Source organism: Hippichthys cyanospilos, chromosome 11 (assembly GCF_059441005.1).
Source record: "Hippichthys cyanospilos isolate Australia breed blue-spotted pipefish chromosome 11, RoL_Hcya_1.0, whole genome shotgun sequence".
NCBI lineage: Eukaryota > Metazoa > Chordata > Actinopteri > Syngnathiformes > Syngnathidae > Hippichthys > Hippichthys cyanospilos.
Window position 1 is genome coordinate 590,621 of NC_142379.1, and position 13,743 is coordinate 604,363.

The following is a 13,743-nucleotide window of genomic DNA, read 5'->3' on the forward strand; positions in this document are numbered from 1 at the left end:
GCGTGGCGTTTGCGCGTTCTTGTCAACTTTCAACTCTTGAGTAGCAGCCAAGCGCACTTTGCCAATAGCGGCCTGATTTGAAAGTATCTATCGATACCGGCTGCCGATACTAAACTTATATAGCCGTTAACTGTTGTTAATTGTTTTTTATGTCTAATCCATGAACACATTAACACTGTCAGCCCCCCCAAATGACGTTTATAGCCGTCGTTGGCAGTGAATGCACGAAATGTCAGATTTTGTTGGTAATGCATTTTTTTATTGATCACTGTATGCCAGTGATGTATAGAACCTAGCAAAATGAGTCATTCTTAATCACAGAAAAAGGGATTTGACGTCGACAGCAAAATAGGTCTTTTTTTGCAAAATACAATCATGTATGGTTGATTGAAAAAAAAGAGCATATTGGTCTTTTTCTGTCCTTGCAAAAAACTGTCGATAACAAATCATTTTAATGAAAAAGTAAAAGAACAAAGACATTATCTCCAGTTTGCTTTGTGTGGGGGGCGGGGCCTAAATCCAAGTCAAATGGACGAGACGAGGACGAACACCTGGACGTGCGACAATTAGTTGACACGCAGGTGGACGCAATCAAAGTCGAGGAGACGAAAAGACGAAGCGGAGGGCCGTCCGCGGCAGAAGATGACGACGAATTTTGCAATACACCTCGGGAACGGCTGCGGTCGGCTTTAGGACCCGGCGGCAAAGGGAGCTCACGCGGTCGCCGCTGTTGCTTCTTCTTCTTGTTTTTTATTTATTTATTTTTTTCCGCTGCTGCTGCTGCTGCTGCTGCTGCTGCTCTTCTCTCCTCTCCCACGCCGCAAAGTGTCGAGCACGCACGCACGCACGCGGTCGGGGATTTTGTCCGGTCTGGCGGGCGTTTCTTTCGCACTCGGTTCCAGTCGAGCTCCGCGTAAGGATTGCTTCCTTTGCTTCTCCGGATGAGCTCCGCCCTTCGGCCGCTTTGGAGGCCGGCGAGCATGTGCGGAGACCAGCGCAAAAGTTTGCGGGCGATGGACGCGGAGGCTCGGTGAAGCCGGAGGTGAGTGAGCCCGCTCGACCGCGTGCACGCGCAAGCGCACGTGCGCGCTCCTTCTCGGGCGGATGCCGGTCCCGGCGCTCTCCGTGGTGCTCAAACTTTCCGCCAAGAGTAAAAAAAAAAACAACACGAAAAAGGATACCTTGCTGATCAGCTCTCCGTTTTTTTTCAAAAATATGTTTTTAATCTTCGCCTTTGGATCTAAAATTGGGCCGTAACACAACTCCGTTTTGACTAGCGCCGGGTTGTCCAAACTTTTTTATCGAAGGACACTGACACAAAAATCAAATGGACGCCTTTTCTATTTTACTTTATTTTTTTAGATCAACCACACCGAAATCCAGCATGTGCAAATGGTATTGTGTATACAGTATATATATGATATATATGATATATATATATATATATACTGCAAGGACTGCAAGTATGTGGATGGCGGGCCGCAATATATATATATATATATATATATATATATATATATATATATATAGCGGTGTCCAAACTACAGCCCAGGGGCCGTTTGCGGCCCACCATCCACACACTTGCAGTCCTCAGCAGATGCGGAAAATACATTTTGACGTGGGATGCAAAGCTATTGAAGAAATGTATAGTATTGTTTCTCGGTAGACACAAGTGCGGCTTGACCAACGCTGCAAATTTCTTTTTCATATGAAGTACTAATTTTAAGCACCGTATAATATTACAGTGTATCATTTTCCATACACATCTATTGTTGTTCCTGCTCTTTCTCTTATTTTTCCACATCAAATAAACGGATTGTATTTTTCCTTGTGGAATGTGACCCTGTCGTTGGATTTAGCTTATTCTGGAAATGGTTTCATCAAATTGTCTGGAGTCAGCAGCCCCCCCCGGCCACCTCCAAACCGGATCCCGCAAGAACATTTGTGGAAATGCTTTTGTGAGCCGGGCTCCGGTCACACTTGGCCGCGCGGACGGCGGGCCGGCTAAAGCTGGCTAATCCGAAGAGCGGCCGCGTCGCTGACGCGCCTTCGCGCCGCGTTTGGGCCCAGGCTTATCGGGGAAAAAACCTACAAGTTTGTGTGTGGTAGCCTAAAGGCGGAACGTTAATAGATTTCCATCTAACGGGATTAGTGGATATTTGGGTGAAAAAAAAAAATAGGGCAGCAGGCAGACGCTGAGTAAGACATGAATAAAAACATTTCCCCCAAGGTCTCTCATAGAATTCAGGGCCTTTTACATTTGGATCTGAGGAAATGGCAATAATGTTGCTGGGTCAGTTTGACCCGAGTAGTACTTAATCAAGCCGGAAGGAATTTCCAAAATTCGCTTATCCAAAAGAATACAAAACCAAAACGTTTTGCATATTCATGCTCATATTCATATTTTGGAACAGCTTTTCGTTTTGATAACCAGACACAGTCATAATAGTGCTGGGTCAATTTGACCCGGGTAGTGCTTAATTATCCTTAAGCGTTAGAAAGCAAATCCTTGAGTGTAAATCAGCTCACGTTACAAAGCAACGCCTCATTTGACATTTTTTTTACCAGTTTGTTTATCAAGAACAGCAACATTGCTTCTGGGTCAATTTGACCCGCATTTTGTAATGTACAAAAATGAGCAGAATTTTTTCCAATCAATGAAAAACTTGAAATGTTTTAATGGTTAGTTAGTAATGTTAATATTTGATGATTAATAGTGATTTTGTGCCGTACTATTTTGCTGCGTGCGGCCCGCAAACTTAAACCAGTTTCCAGCCCCGGTACGGAACACGGGCGTCAAACGTACGGCCCGCGGGCCGCTTCTGGCCAGCAAAGGCCTTTAATCCAGCGCGCGACATGTCACCCGTGCTGTAATCGCTCCATTTTTTTTTTCCATGATTTTATTTGTTTGTGGATTGGATGTAACGGGCAACAAAAGAGGAGGTTGAAGGACAAACGGGCGCCGGCGGCACAATAGCACCTTGTCAAGGCTGCGAGTGACGGAGGAAGTGGCCCAAGACGGCCCGACGCCCGCGGGCCGCCGTCCAATTCTTCTTTCGATTGTTGTCCCGCCACCATTTTTGATGGAAGAGTCGGGCCCCCCCGGGCGCGAGGTCGGGGAGCATCCCGCCGCCGGCTCGTCGCCATCATTCCCGCACGACGCGCTATTATTACGGCGCGACAGTCTGCCGCGGCGGCGAGTCAATTAGTCACGTCTGCGGGGACGTCGCCCGCGAGCGGATTAGCATGTGTAGCGCCGACTTTCAATTCCCGGTGAGGGAACGGCGTGACACGCTCGGACGGCGGACCTTTTCGCCCTCGCGTCGCCGGCTAGAAGACGGCGCTGGACGCCAGCAAACACAATTTGTCTTGATGCTTGTCTCAGCAGTGGTACGATGAACATATTTTGCTGAAATTAGAGCCAATATGGCACGGGCCAATAGAATGGCAGCCGTTTATTGCCACTGCCCTAACGGATAAAAGGGGTGAACGGAACATGAATTCAGAACGGTAGGAGATCTGTAAAGGTGCACATCTGTCACTCTCCTCACCAAAAAAGCTAGTTGTCTTCCTTCTGGTTTGTTGTTTATGACCTGTTGTTTCATAAATGTTTTGTTTATGAAAGGTTGCCTGAACCCGATACTGACTCCACGCTGTTTTCATTGGAATAAAGCGCTCTAAATTTCCCACGTCGCCACAAATTGTTTCCGCTCTTCAATTTTAATGTCAATTCGTCACGCGGCACGGCGCGCACAGAGGACCGTCGTCGAGAGACGAGCGTCAGCGGCGAGTGGCGCACGGAGAGTCGCACGCCGGGAAATTTAAGTCGCCCATCAAAAGGCGGCGGCGCCGACGGCGGCTTAAAAACTTCTTGAGGGAAGTTCCTCCAGGAGCCAACGTGTTACGTAAATCAAAGAGACGGGCTTTTGCTGCTCTTCACGTGGACGCGAAACACCTGGAGGTTTAGAAAAGTTATGTTCAAAGAATATAGGTCATTTCCATCGGTTGAAGGGAAGTATTGAAATGGAACTGATTCAGTACCAAGGACATTTTTTGGTGTTTTTTTTAAATGGTCGGGCTAAAATCGATCGAAACCCGGTGGATTCATACAATTCAACGCATAATAAATAAAAATAGCGTATTTTCCGCACCGTACTATTAGGCGCCGTCTCAATTTATGGGGTCTATTTCCATACTTAACCCAAAGGAATTAAACGATGCCCGCTCAAATATACAGTCAGCAATAGAAGGGAAGGTACCCAATGTTCTCTGATTGCTTTATCGCTGCTAGCGAATGTAGCGTACGTACTATTTGAGGTTCTCTGCTTTATCGCTGCCGGCGTGCGTTCTGTACGTATTTCGTGAGGGTCTGTGGTTATGGACGTTAGCGAACGTTCTGCACGTGTTACGCGTCGTTCTCTGGATTATCGCTGCTAGCGAATGTGGTGTTTGTATTCCGTAATGATCTCCGGTTTATTGCTGCCGGCGTCCATCCTGTACAAGGCGCCCCGGATTACACGGCGCACTGTTGATTTATGAGAAAATGAAAGGCTTTTATTAAGCCCTACGCTACGGAATCTACGGTACTTTGTTTGGACTAGTGGGGCGGCGCACATCGTTGTTGTAAAGAACTTTTGGGGCTTTATAAGAGGATTAGTGCTTGCTTTTCTCTTCCCCTTGTATTCACGGGCAAGCCGTTGAGTACATTCCACTTTGTTTGATGCTTCTTACATACAGTACATAAACAGTTTTTGTTCATGTAGGAAGAAGAAGAAAAAACGGATATCCCGTAGCTCAAAAAACTGAAATTGTGCCCCCAGACCACTCAACCAGTGGATTTTGCTGTTTGATTTATTTTTCACAATCGTTAAGAAAGTATTATTGTAAAGAACTCATTTTGATACCTACTCCACAAACGTAATATTACTCGTTGTGTTTCGACGAACTGGGCTTCGTTTTGAGCGACTGAAAGTAAAAATGTTTTTATATTTGATGAAGTTATGACCCGCTAGAATATTTGCATTGATCACCAGCAGACTGGATGGCGTCCTCTCTTGACGTGCCCACTAAACGGCGAGCGCGGCAATGGCGGTCACGCTTGATGATTCACCGTGAAATATCTGCTGCCTTGGCATGGAGTCCGACTTGCCTTATTCGTATTTCTGCGGCTGAGCCTCGGTGATATCCCCCCCCCCCTCGCTTTTTTTTTTTTCCGGCAGTTTGCTGGGTACACCTGCTGCCAGCTGCCCGGGGCCCCTCGCATCTCTTGCTAAACTCCTCCCGAGACCATCGGCAGACACGGCACGGAGCTGCCTTACTTACAACACGGCTCCTACTAAATCCGCTGCTTTGCGTCCCCGTCAGAATTTTGTTTGAGAAATGCTCGTGAGGCACAGTGTTGCTGTCAAAGTTTTTGGGAGCCCAAGCCACATATGGAAAGAATGCATCTGACAATGGCGTATGCATAAGGCCACCGGACGCGCACATTTAACTGGGACGGTCCCCATTTTCGACCTCGTGTCCCCGATCTCTCGTGTCCCCGTTGTCCCGCTTTTACGTACCGTAAAGGGCAGCGGATTATATGGCGCGCTTTCAACGAATGGCCGATTTTCATATATCAGGTGCATCGTATTATAGAGCGCAGAGAATAGAAGCTGCAGTAGCGGCCCGGGTTGCGTTACGCATCCACTAGGTGGAGCTGCGCATTTGTTTAACAGAGAAAAGCTGCGTATGATTGTTCTTTGACGGCATATCGGTTGCTTCTCAAGTTGGAGCGCGACGATGCAGCCGGCTGAGTTTGTGCCGTTGGTCCCCCTCGCTCTGCGTGGCACCATGTTTCTTCTCTATTATTTTGTCTTTCTTCTGGCTGGCTGCATTATTTAGCAGCTTTTAAATTCCTATCACAGCTTGCGTCCCGGCGGGGGGACTTCAGGCATTGAGCTGTTTACCCCATGTTTTTTTTTTTCAGGCGCACTTCTTGATTTTGCCTCATTTATTCATTTATATTTCTTGATGGCTGGGAACATTTTCTATATGTATACACACGGCACACAAAGGCACGGAAGGGGACAATTGAACTGTGTTTTTCAGACTCTAAGCCACAACTTTTTTTCTAATGATTTGAGCCCTGCGGCTTATAGTCCAGTGGTTTTTTTTTTTAATGAGTTGACCACCGTATTATTCAGACTATAAAATGCAACTTTTTTTCCTCATGATTTGAGACCTTGCAGATTAACTGCATACTGTATTATTTTTTTTTTTTAATGACAATTGACCAACGTATTTTTCTGCCTGTGAGCCGTGACTTTTTTCTCATGATTTGAGATGCACTTATAGTTCCGTTTTTTTTTTTTTTTTAAATGAGAATCGACCACCGTATTTTTAAGACTTTTTCTTCTGCAGTATTCCATTGGTTTTAATGAGGGAAGACAGTATGAGATACGGCAGTTTTGAGCGTGCAAATTTGAGCGGTATCTGGAGGCGGCGCACCACGCGGTATTTGCGAGGCGGTTTTGTCCATCCTGCGGGTTGTAGCGTTAGGGACACAAAGGCTTTGTCTTCCCGCGTTGTCGCAGTCCAAATCAATGGGCGCTAATGCCCGCGCGCGACTTTGCTTGATGACGCTGGACATCGTGCGTCCCCTTTAATTACCTGCGGGTACAAATTGTTATTCATGCTGCAGGGAGGAGTGATCCTCCAATCATCCCCCCACAAGCACCGGAGTGGGTGGGGGGGATGTGCAAAAATCAGATGCTACCTTCATGGCCGCTGCAGTGTTTGCGCTAATGATGAGCTCATTTAGGTTTGTCCTTTTCTTTTTTTAAGCTAGCCGCAGGGTGCGAGTACGCTTTTGGCACTTTTAAATGGAAGCGGAAGGCCTCGGGCTTCAAATTCAGGTGTCAAGTTTGGGGTTCAAGTCGGGGTTAGGGTTTCAAACTTTGATTCACGGATGTTCAATAGCGCTTTTTTCCCTTCTTTTTCGAACTCATTGAATCCCAAAGACACATTTTTTTTGTTCTAAGTCTAGACGTTCAATTCAAACTACAGTCTCTCTCTCTCCCTCTCTCTCTCTCTCTCTCGCTCTTCTGTGTATATGTATAAGTAATTTGCACAGGTAGGGTCTAAAAATGGCCAGGACCAAATAAAGTACAGAAGTACATTCCATGGCTTTAATACTTAATGAGCAAAATAATCGATTGCTTTCATTCTTAAATTTCCAATGAACTACTGTAGTACTTTTTTGCCTTGATGAATTGGTTCTTTTAATACTTAGTATATCCTGACCGTAAGTAATTAATTGCCACAGAACTTAATCAGCTAAGGTCATTGATGACCGCGGTAAATAATTACTTAAAGTAATTAGTACTGTAGTACCAGCCATGTCTAGATTCTCCTTTAGCCCAACCCTTGAAAAAAAAAAAAAAAACAAACGGGAAAAAACGAATAAGGACCTTGTTGATTGCTGGACTGCAGAAAAGGTAAATCCGCGTCTTTGGGATTGAATGAGTTCAAAAGAAAAAAGTGAGTGTTTTCTTTGAAATTCCATGCAGTTTTCCATTCTCCCGATTCGGGTCAAATATCGAAGCGGGGTTTGACTGGGGATTCTCTTGATTGATTTCTGCTTTCAAGACCGGGTTATGTGATTGACAGCTGGGCAAACACGGGCGCGCCCGCTTTGTCCTGCCAGCGTATTTGCCAATATTCCCATCCTACGCTCTATTGAGCTTTTTTAATGTACTGCCACATTATACTAGCTGTGTGTGTGTTGTGACTGCGGTGTAAGTAAGACTGATGAGTGTGTCAAGGTTGGCCCCCCCACTTCGCTCCCCCCACCCTTTGCACATCGGAATGACCCGGAGCACTTTGGGGGGGCTGCCGGTGAGTTGGCCTTCCGTTGGTTCCCAGCCAAGCCCGCGCCATCAATTCTTGCTTGCTCTCAGATGCCGCCTTTACATGTTTATTGATTTATTTTCAAACAAAACAAACTGTAAAATATAAGGGAACAGATGCAAAAAATAGAAGGATTCAATTTCATCATGGTCTCTGTTACAGCTTTACCTAGCTGTTTTGCTTGCTTTTTTTCCCTTTGAAGTTGGAGCAGTCCCCAAAGATATCAATTTTATATTTATCTACGCTCAAAATCAAAAGCTCTTTCAAAGTTTTTTTGTGAATTTTTTTTTTCAATGAATTTTCAAAAATGACCATCACATTATTGCAGGTTTACCTCACTCTTTCCTGATGTCTATCCTCCTTGTGATTGTCAAAAAAGAAAAAAATAACCAAATTCAATTAAAAAAAAAAAAGAAAGCCTGTTCCGTCTAGCATCAGTTTGTGGAATATGGCGTCCGATTGGCCGAGGCCAATGTATTCACGTGAATATTCCCACCTCGTCTCCGGCCCGGCTAAAACCTTGCAGGTGGATCGGGCGAGGGCCAATTTACGGCGGAAAACAAACAAGGCGGCGGACGGCGGCCTCCGGTAATTGCCAATTTGACTTTGCCGCTAGCGCTTGAGGGGAGGGCGCACGCGTGGGGGAAATAACACGTTTGGCGTGGGAGGAATGTCAGCGTCCCTGGCTTTCAACAGCCAACACAAAATCAAACAGCTGTTGGAACACGCCGACACTCGTGCGCTCCGTTTGCCGCCCGTGGATTGGGGGGGGCGGTACCGGCTCATGCAAATGAGCCACTTATCACCCCGCCCCCCTCCACCGCGGCGTGCGACTTAGCACGCAACCGCGGTACGCTCATTTTTGGGTGGCGATTTTGACTTTTTCTCTAGTGAAGTTTCATCACTTATATATGCTTACGTTTTTATGTATGTATATGTACACCGGGGCTGTCAAACTCCTTTTATTGGTGGGCCACATTGCCATTGTTTTTTGTAGGTCATGCTGACGGGTTCAAGCAACCTGCAACATTTAATAAACAAAAACCAAGGAGGAAGGAAGAAAAGGGCCTGTTACTGGCGAGGATAGCAGCCAGAGATGTGTACAGTTCCCTGGTCTCTCACGGTTCTAAATTAAACGTTTGGGTCGGGCTTCGTTACAAAGCCGTTGTTTCCCTTAAGGGTTGGAGCGCTCCTATGACAACAAAGCAAACAATCAGTTTGTGATTGTGGGGGGTGTAGGTGCCAGTCCGTGCTGTGATCTTCTTTCCCAGGAACGTAAAGACCGCCCCTATGCCATTCTGCTCCCTGCTCCCGGGTGGGGTCGGGGCACCTGCTTTTGTTCTTACGGCTGTAGGAGATCTTCACAACAGAAAACATCCATGTCCAGCAATATACATGTTGCGAAAACAAATATGGGCTAACCTATATAGAATTATTCTAACACGTGCGAATGAGCCTCTACTCACTCCGTCCCCTGTACTGCGGGCTACGGCAAAGTAAATTCAGCTTAGCGCGATGTCGTCAGATTTCAAATTTTTCTCTCTCTTGATGTGAAAACGTGAAGCGGAAAGGCCAGACCCGACTCCCGCAAGTGGAATTCGACGCAGGCACTTGCTCCCGAGTCCTCCATATGTGTACGCAAACGATTACAAAGTGACTTTTCCATCATGTGTCCTGTTAATTGGTTCAAAAGCAAGGCGCTACTTGCTGTCTGTCACAATGCTAATTAACTGCAGCGCTTGTAATCTCTGGATTTGTTTTTTTTCTTTCTGTATTCGTTCTTAATTAAGCGTAAGTACATTGCGAGCTAATTAGATGAACGTGCTTATTTGGAATGGAATAGCGATGCGCTTTGCTCCGGATTGCTAATTAGCCACAGAGATGCTGAAAGTGTTCACGCGCTGAACTTTGGTCCAAGGACAGATTTGGACATGTAGAAAAGATGAAAATAAATCGATCAATCGAAGGTCCTTTTTATTCGCTTTGCGGGATAACTTTTCAGTAGGCGGTCTTAGGCCTTGTACTTCCAATCCGAACAGAGCAAAACCGTCATTACATCGGCGAGCCCTTATGACGCGAAGCCTCGTAAAAAAGACCGACTGAGACGGCCTGTCTGCACCGCCCCGAATCCATGGACGTAAAGCCGCCTCATTCAGTTCTCAAGTGGAGGTTTTGGATAGATAGGAGATTGCAAGATAGGCTTAGGGATTGGAATTTGGGTTTCAAGACAGTTTTCTTGGATTGATCCGATTGCATTTGAAGCACCGATTTGGTTTGCAAACGTTTTGAAATCTTGCTTTGTCATTGGGACGACTGCTGCGATTCATGGTGCGCCGCGTCAATGCTAATGGTGCACTAACAAGCGCGCCCCTCTAAAATCAAAGAATCATTCGTCCATTCCCTTTCTGGACGGCCGGACTCATCCGAGATGCGGGTCGGTTAGGACGCCCGGCGCGGCGCTCATTCATCACCGCCCGGCCGCCGCTGTCCCCGGGGGAAATAACGGGCTTTGAATTCATCACGGGTCACGCCTGCCGCAAGATGGATGGCGGCGACTCCGTTAAAGCCCCGCTGCCGCACCTTTGCGCTCAAATGCAGAGATAGGATTTCAACCTGATGACCAAAGTCGAAGATTTAAAGGTTTCAAATTCGGGTTTGAAGTCAGCGTGAGGGTTCGAAGGTAGGGTCGCTCCGCCAAGGTAGGCTTTCAAACTAGCGATAACGATTCAAGTTATGGTTAAGATTTCTAGCCGTTAGAGTTTAGTTTTCAGGATTTTCCAACTTTTCAAACACTCATGCGTGTTTTAGGGTTTAGAGACTGGTATAGGGTTTTGAATGAGCATTTGAAATCAAAGTAAGGAAGGTATGAAGTGGACATCTCCCGCCTGGTAATTGGATATTTATCAGATGGAGAGCGCCAGCAAGCCGCAGTGTTTATCTGCCGCGATGATCAGCAAAACTGCAGGGGAACTCGGGTAAATGGACTCCGGAGGTCTTTCACTCCAACGCTCCCTTGCAAATGCAGCACTTGCGCGGACGGGCGGGTCTGCTGCCGTCCGTCGAGTGGCGTCCGGGATCTGATAGGGGGCGAAAAGCAAAAAGGCTCGGCTTTGATAAAAAAAAAAAGAAAAGTCGCTACCGTCGGACGGCAGCTCGAGCGTGTCGCTGTGCTCACCCACAAAGAAAACCAATAGTCCAGAGGATGCTCTGTCATTTCCTGCAAACGGCCAATTGCGCTTGGCCGGAATTATCTTGCCTTTTCTGAAAATGTGAATTTGGGAATGTCCCGTTAGGAATAAATGAGGAAATTTGGGATGAGAAAAGTATATTTGTATATATTTGGCCTGAATATATGGACCATTTTGAAGTTGGAATGGTGCGAGTCGGTTGAAAAACGTGGAAGGGGTTGCGCGTCGACCGAGCATGTGAATGAGGGACGATTGGCTGGACCAATCCTGCATTTTCTGAAATATGGGCATTTTGGAATGTCCCATTAGGAATGAATGGGGAATTTTGGGATGAAAATGATAGACTTTTGGAAAGACCGTGTCATTTTGGAATGAGAAAAGTACAAGCATATTTGGCGCGAATATCTGGAACATGTTGAAGTCGGAATGGCGCGAATCGGTAGAAAAACGCAGAAGGAGTTGAATGTCAACTGAGCATGCGAATGAGGAAAAATCCGCACTGGTGTCGAATCATATAGGGTATGTGAGAAGGTCTCAGCCTTGACGCCATAACTAGAAAACTGCTCGGCCGCGCACAGATACAAGAAGGCCATAGCGTCCCTTTCCAAATATCAACAGTAATCCCCAGTTTACCAAATGGAAAAAAAAATGCACAGCATATGGCGTGTACGGCGTAGAGTCCGCCGTGACACTTGCATAATTTGCAAGAGCGTGTCACGCATGGGCAAGTGGCTGCAATGAGAAAACCCTGGCGCATATCCAAGCGGGCGCCCACGAGGAGGCGGCCTCGTGCAATCAAACGCAGGTGAACAGGTTGTTGCACACATGGCTGAGCCGCACAATTGGACCCGATTTATTTCAGCCGCTCGCGGGCAAAGCTGGCTCGGCTTGTACGTGCGCCGCCAGACTCCCGACACCTTCCTCGTATCGATGCGATGTGTTATTCGCAGCTTTGGTGTCAGGGTGGCTTCGCCGCACCGCCGGTGCGAGTCTTGCTCGAGGCCGAGGCGAGACAAAGGCGAGCGAGTTGGCTCGGAGACGAGACCCGGGCCGGAAAAATCCCGTTGAAAAACGTCGATGAGGTCGAACGGTCTTTGAAATACGCGGTCGTTATAACCGAGTTTACTTTTTGTCTCGTCAGACCCGTGCCCAGGGATGGCGTCAAATTGAGCGGCGGCATGCGTGTTAGGCGCCGGGGGGCCGCGCCCCTCCTGCTACTGATGGCCCTCCTCCAGCCGGCGTGGTGTCAACAGTCACCCTTAGTAGAAGGTAAGCCTGGCGCCGTCTTGCTTGGGCCCCCATTTGTTCTCATGCCCGCTTGTCCGACTTCACAGTTGCTCGGGTGTCACGTGCGTTATATATATATATATATATATATATATATATATATATATATATATATATATATATGTATGTGTGTGTGTGCATAATTTTGTGCTCAAGGTTTGTGATCGAAATGCCCGACTTTCCCGTTTTTTTCTTTCTTTCTTTTTTCGGTAGTCAAGCTGAGCATAAATCATAATAAGCCTTTCAAGTAATTCCCTTGAAGGGAAACAGCCCGGCCTCTACTTAGCGTGACAGAAAGATTGCATTGCATTGCTTTAGCCACGGCTATCGGGCCGGGGAGCCGCCCGAGGCCGATTAAATATGCGCTTAATACGGCGCGGGCCGCAACCTCCAATTACACGGGAGCCGCGCCGACCTTTTCAAATGGCGCCGCCGATTGTGCCGGACGGCGCAGGTGAAGTTTAGAATCCGAGCTGCCAAAACGCAGCCGGCGGGCCCAGGGCGACGTCTCCCTAAGACCGAGACTTGTGACAGTTCGAGACCATGACAAGACCAAGGCTGGTAGAGATGGAGACTGAGACTAGACCAAAACATTTAGAGGTTGAGACCGAGACCGGACTAAAACTTTTGCAGCTCGAACCCGAGACGAGACCAAGGCTGTTGCGGTCTAGACCACAAGAAGACCAAAACTTTTGATAGGTTGAAACCGAGGTTAAACCAAGACTTTTACAGCAAGACTTTTACAGGTTGAGACAAGACTAAAGATTTTGGAGGTCGAACCTAAGGCTATTGTGGCCTAGACTGAGATAAAACCAAGTCTTTTGATGGGTTCAGACCGAGAATAGACTTGTATAGGCTGAGACTGAGATAAAAACAAGATTTTAGAGGCGAAGACTGAGACAAGACCAAGGCTTTTAAAGTTTGAGAAGTAGACATGACTGAAATAAGATTTGCTGATACCTGCAGAAATCTCAAAGACATTTTATGTCACCACCCCTCACGGAGATGAGACCCCAGGTGTCGCCATAGAAAATGCCATTTTTTTCCCTCCTACACTTTAGTGATTAGTCATTTCATGTTCCATTTCATTTGCTTCTAATTTGAAAAGAGAAGGTCTCCGCTTGCATTCACAACATTAAAATAAGATTTGGTGATACCTGCAGAAATCCTGATGAAATTTGTCGTACCCCTGAGGGACTTTCAATAACCCCCCCCAATTTGTGAACCCCTGTGAAAACAAGCAATCTGTCAGCCTGCCTTGTTTTGCCAGAAAATGTGGCCATCAATAATCTTATTGTTTATAGCTTCCAACAATTTCCCGGGAGTGGGGGTGTAGCGTGTTGGGGGGGGGGGTCTTATCGTCTTCCAGCCTGCCGCC

General features: G+C 46.9%; 1 protein-coding gene across 2 annotated transcripts in view; it reads left to right on the plus strand.

Moving 5' to 3' along the window:
- Positions 1-675: 675 nt before the first annotated feature.
- Positions 676-13,743, plus strand: part of robo1 (roundabout, axon guidance receptor, homolog 1 (Drosophila)) — a 161,972-nt gene continuing 148,904 nt past the window's right edge. For both annotated transcript variants that reach the window (XM_088426899.1, XM_088426900.1), the window contains exons 1-2: positions 676-1,042; positions 12,220-12,347. In XM_088426899.1, coding sequence (XP_088283025.1) covers positions 12,257-12,347 — 91 coding nt within the window. In that variant the 5' untranslated portion in view covers positions 676-1,042; positions 12,220-12,256. The remainder of the gene's footprint in view (positions 1,043-12,219; positions 12,348-13,743) is intronic.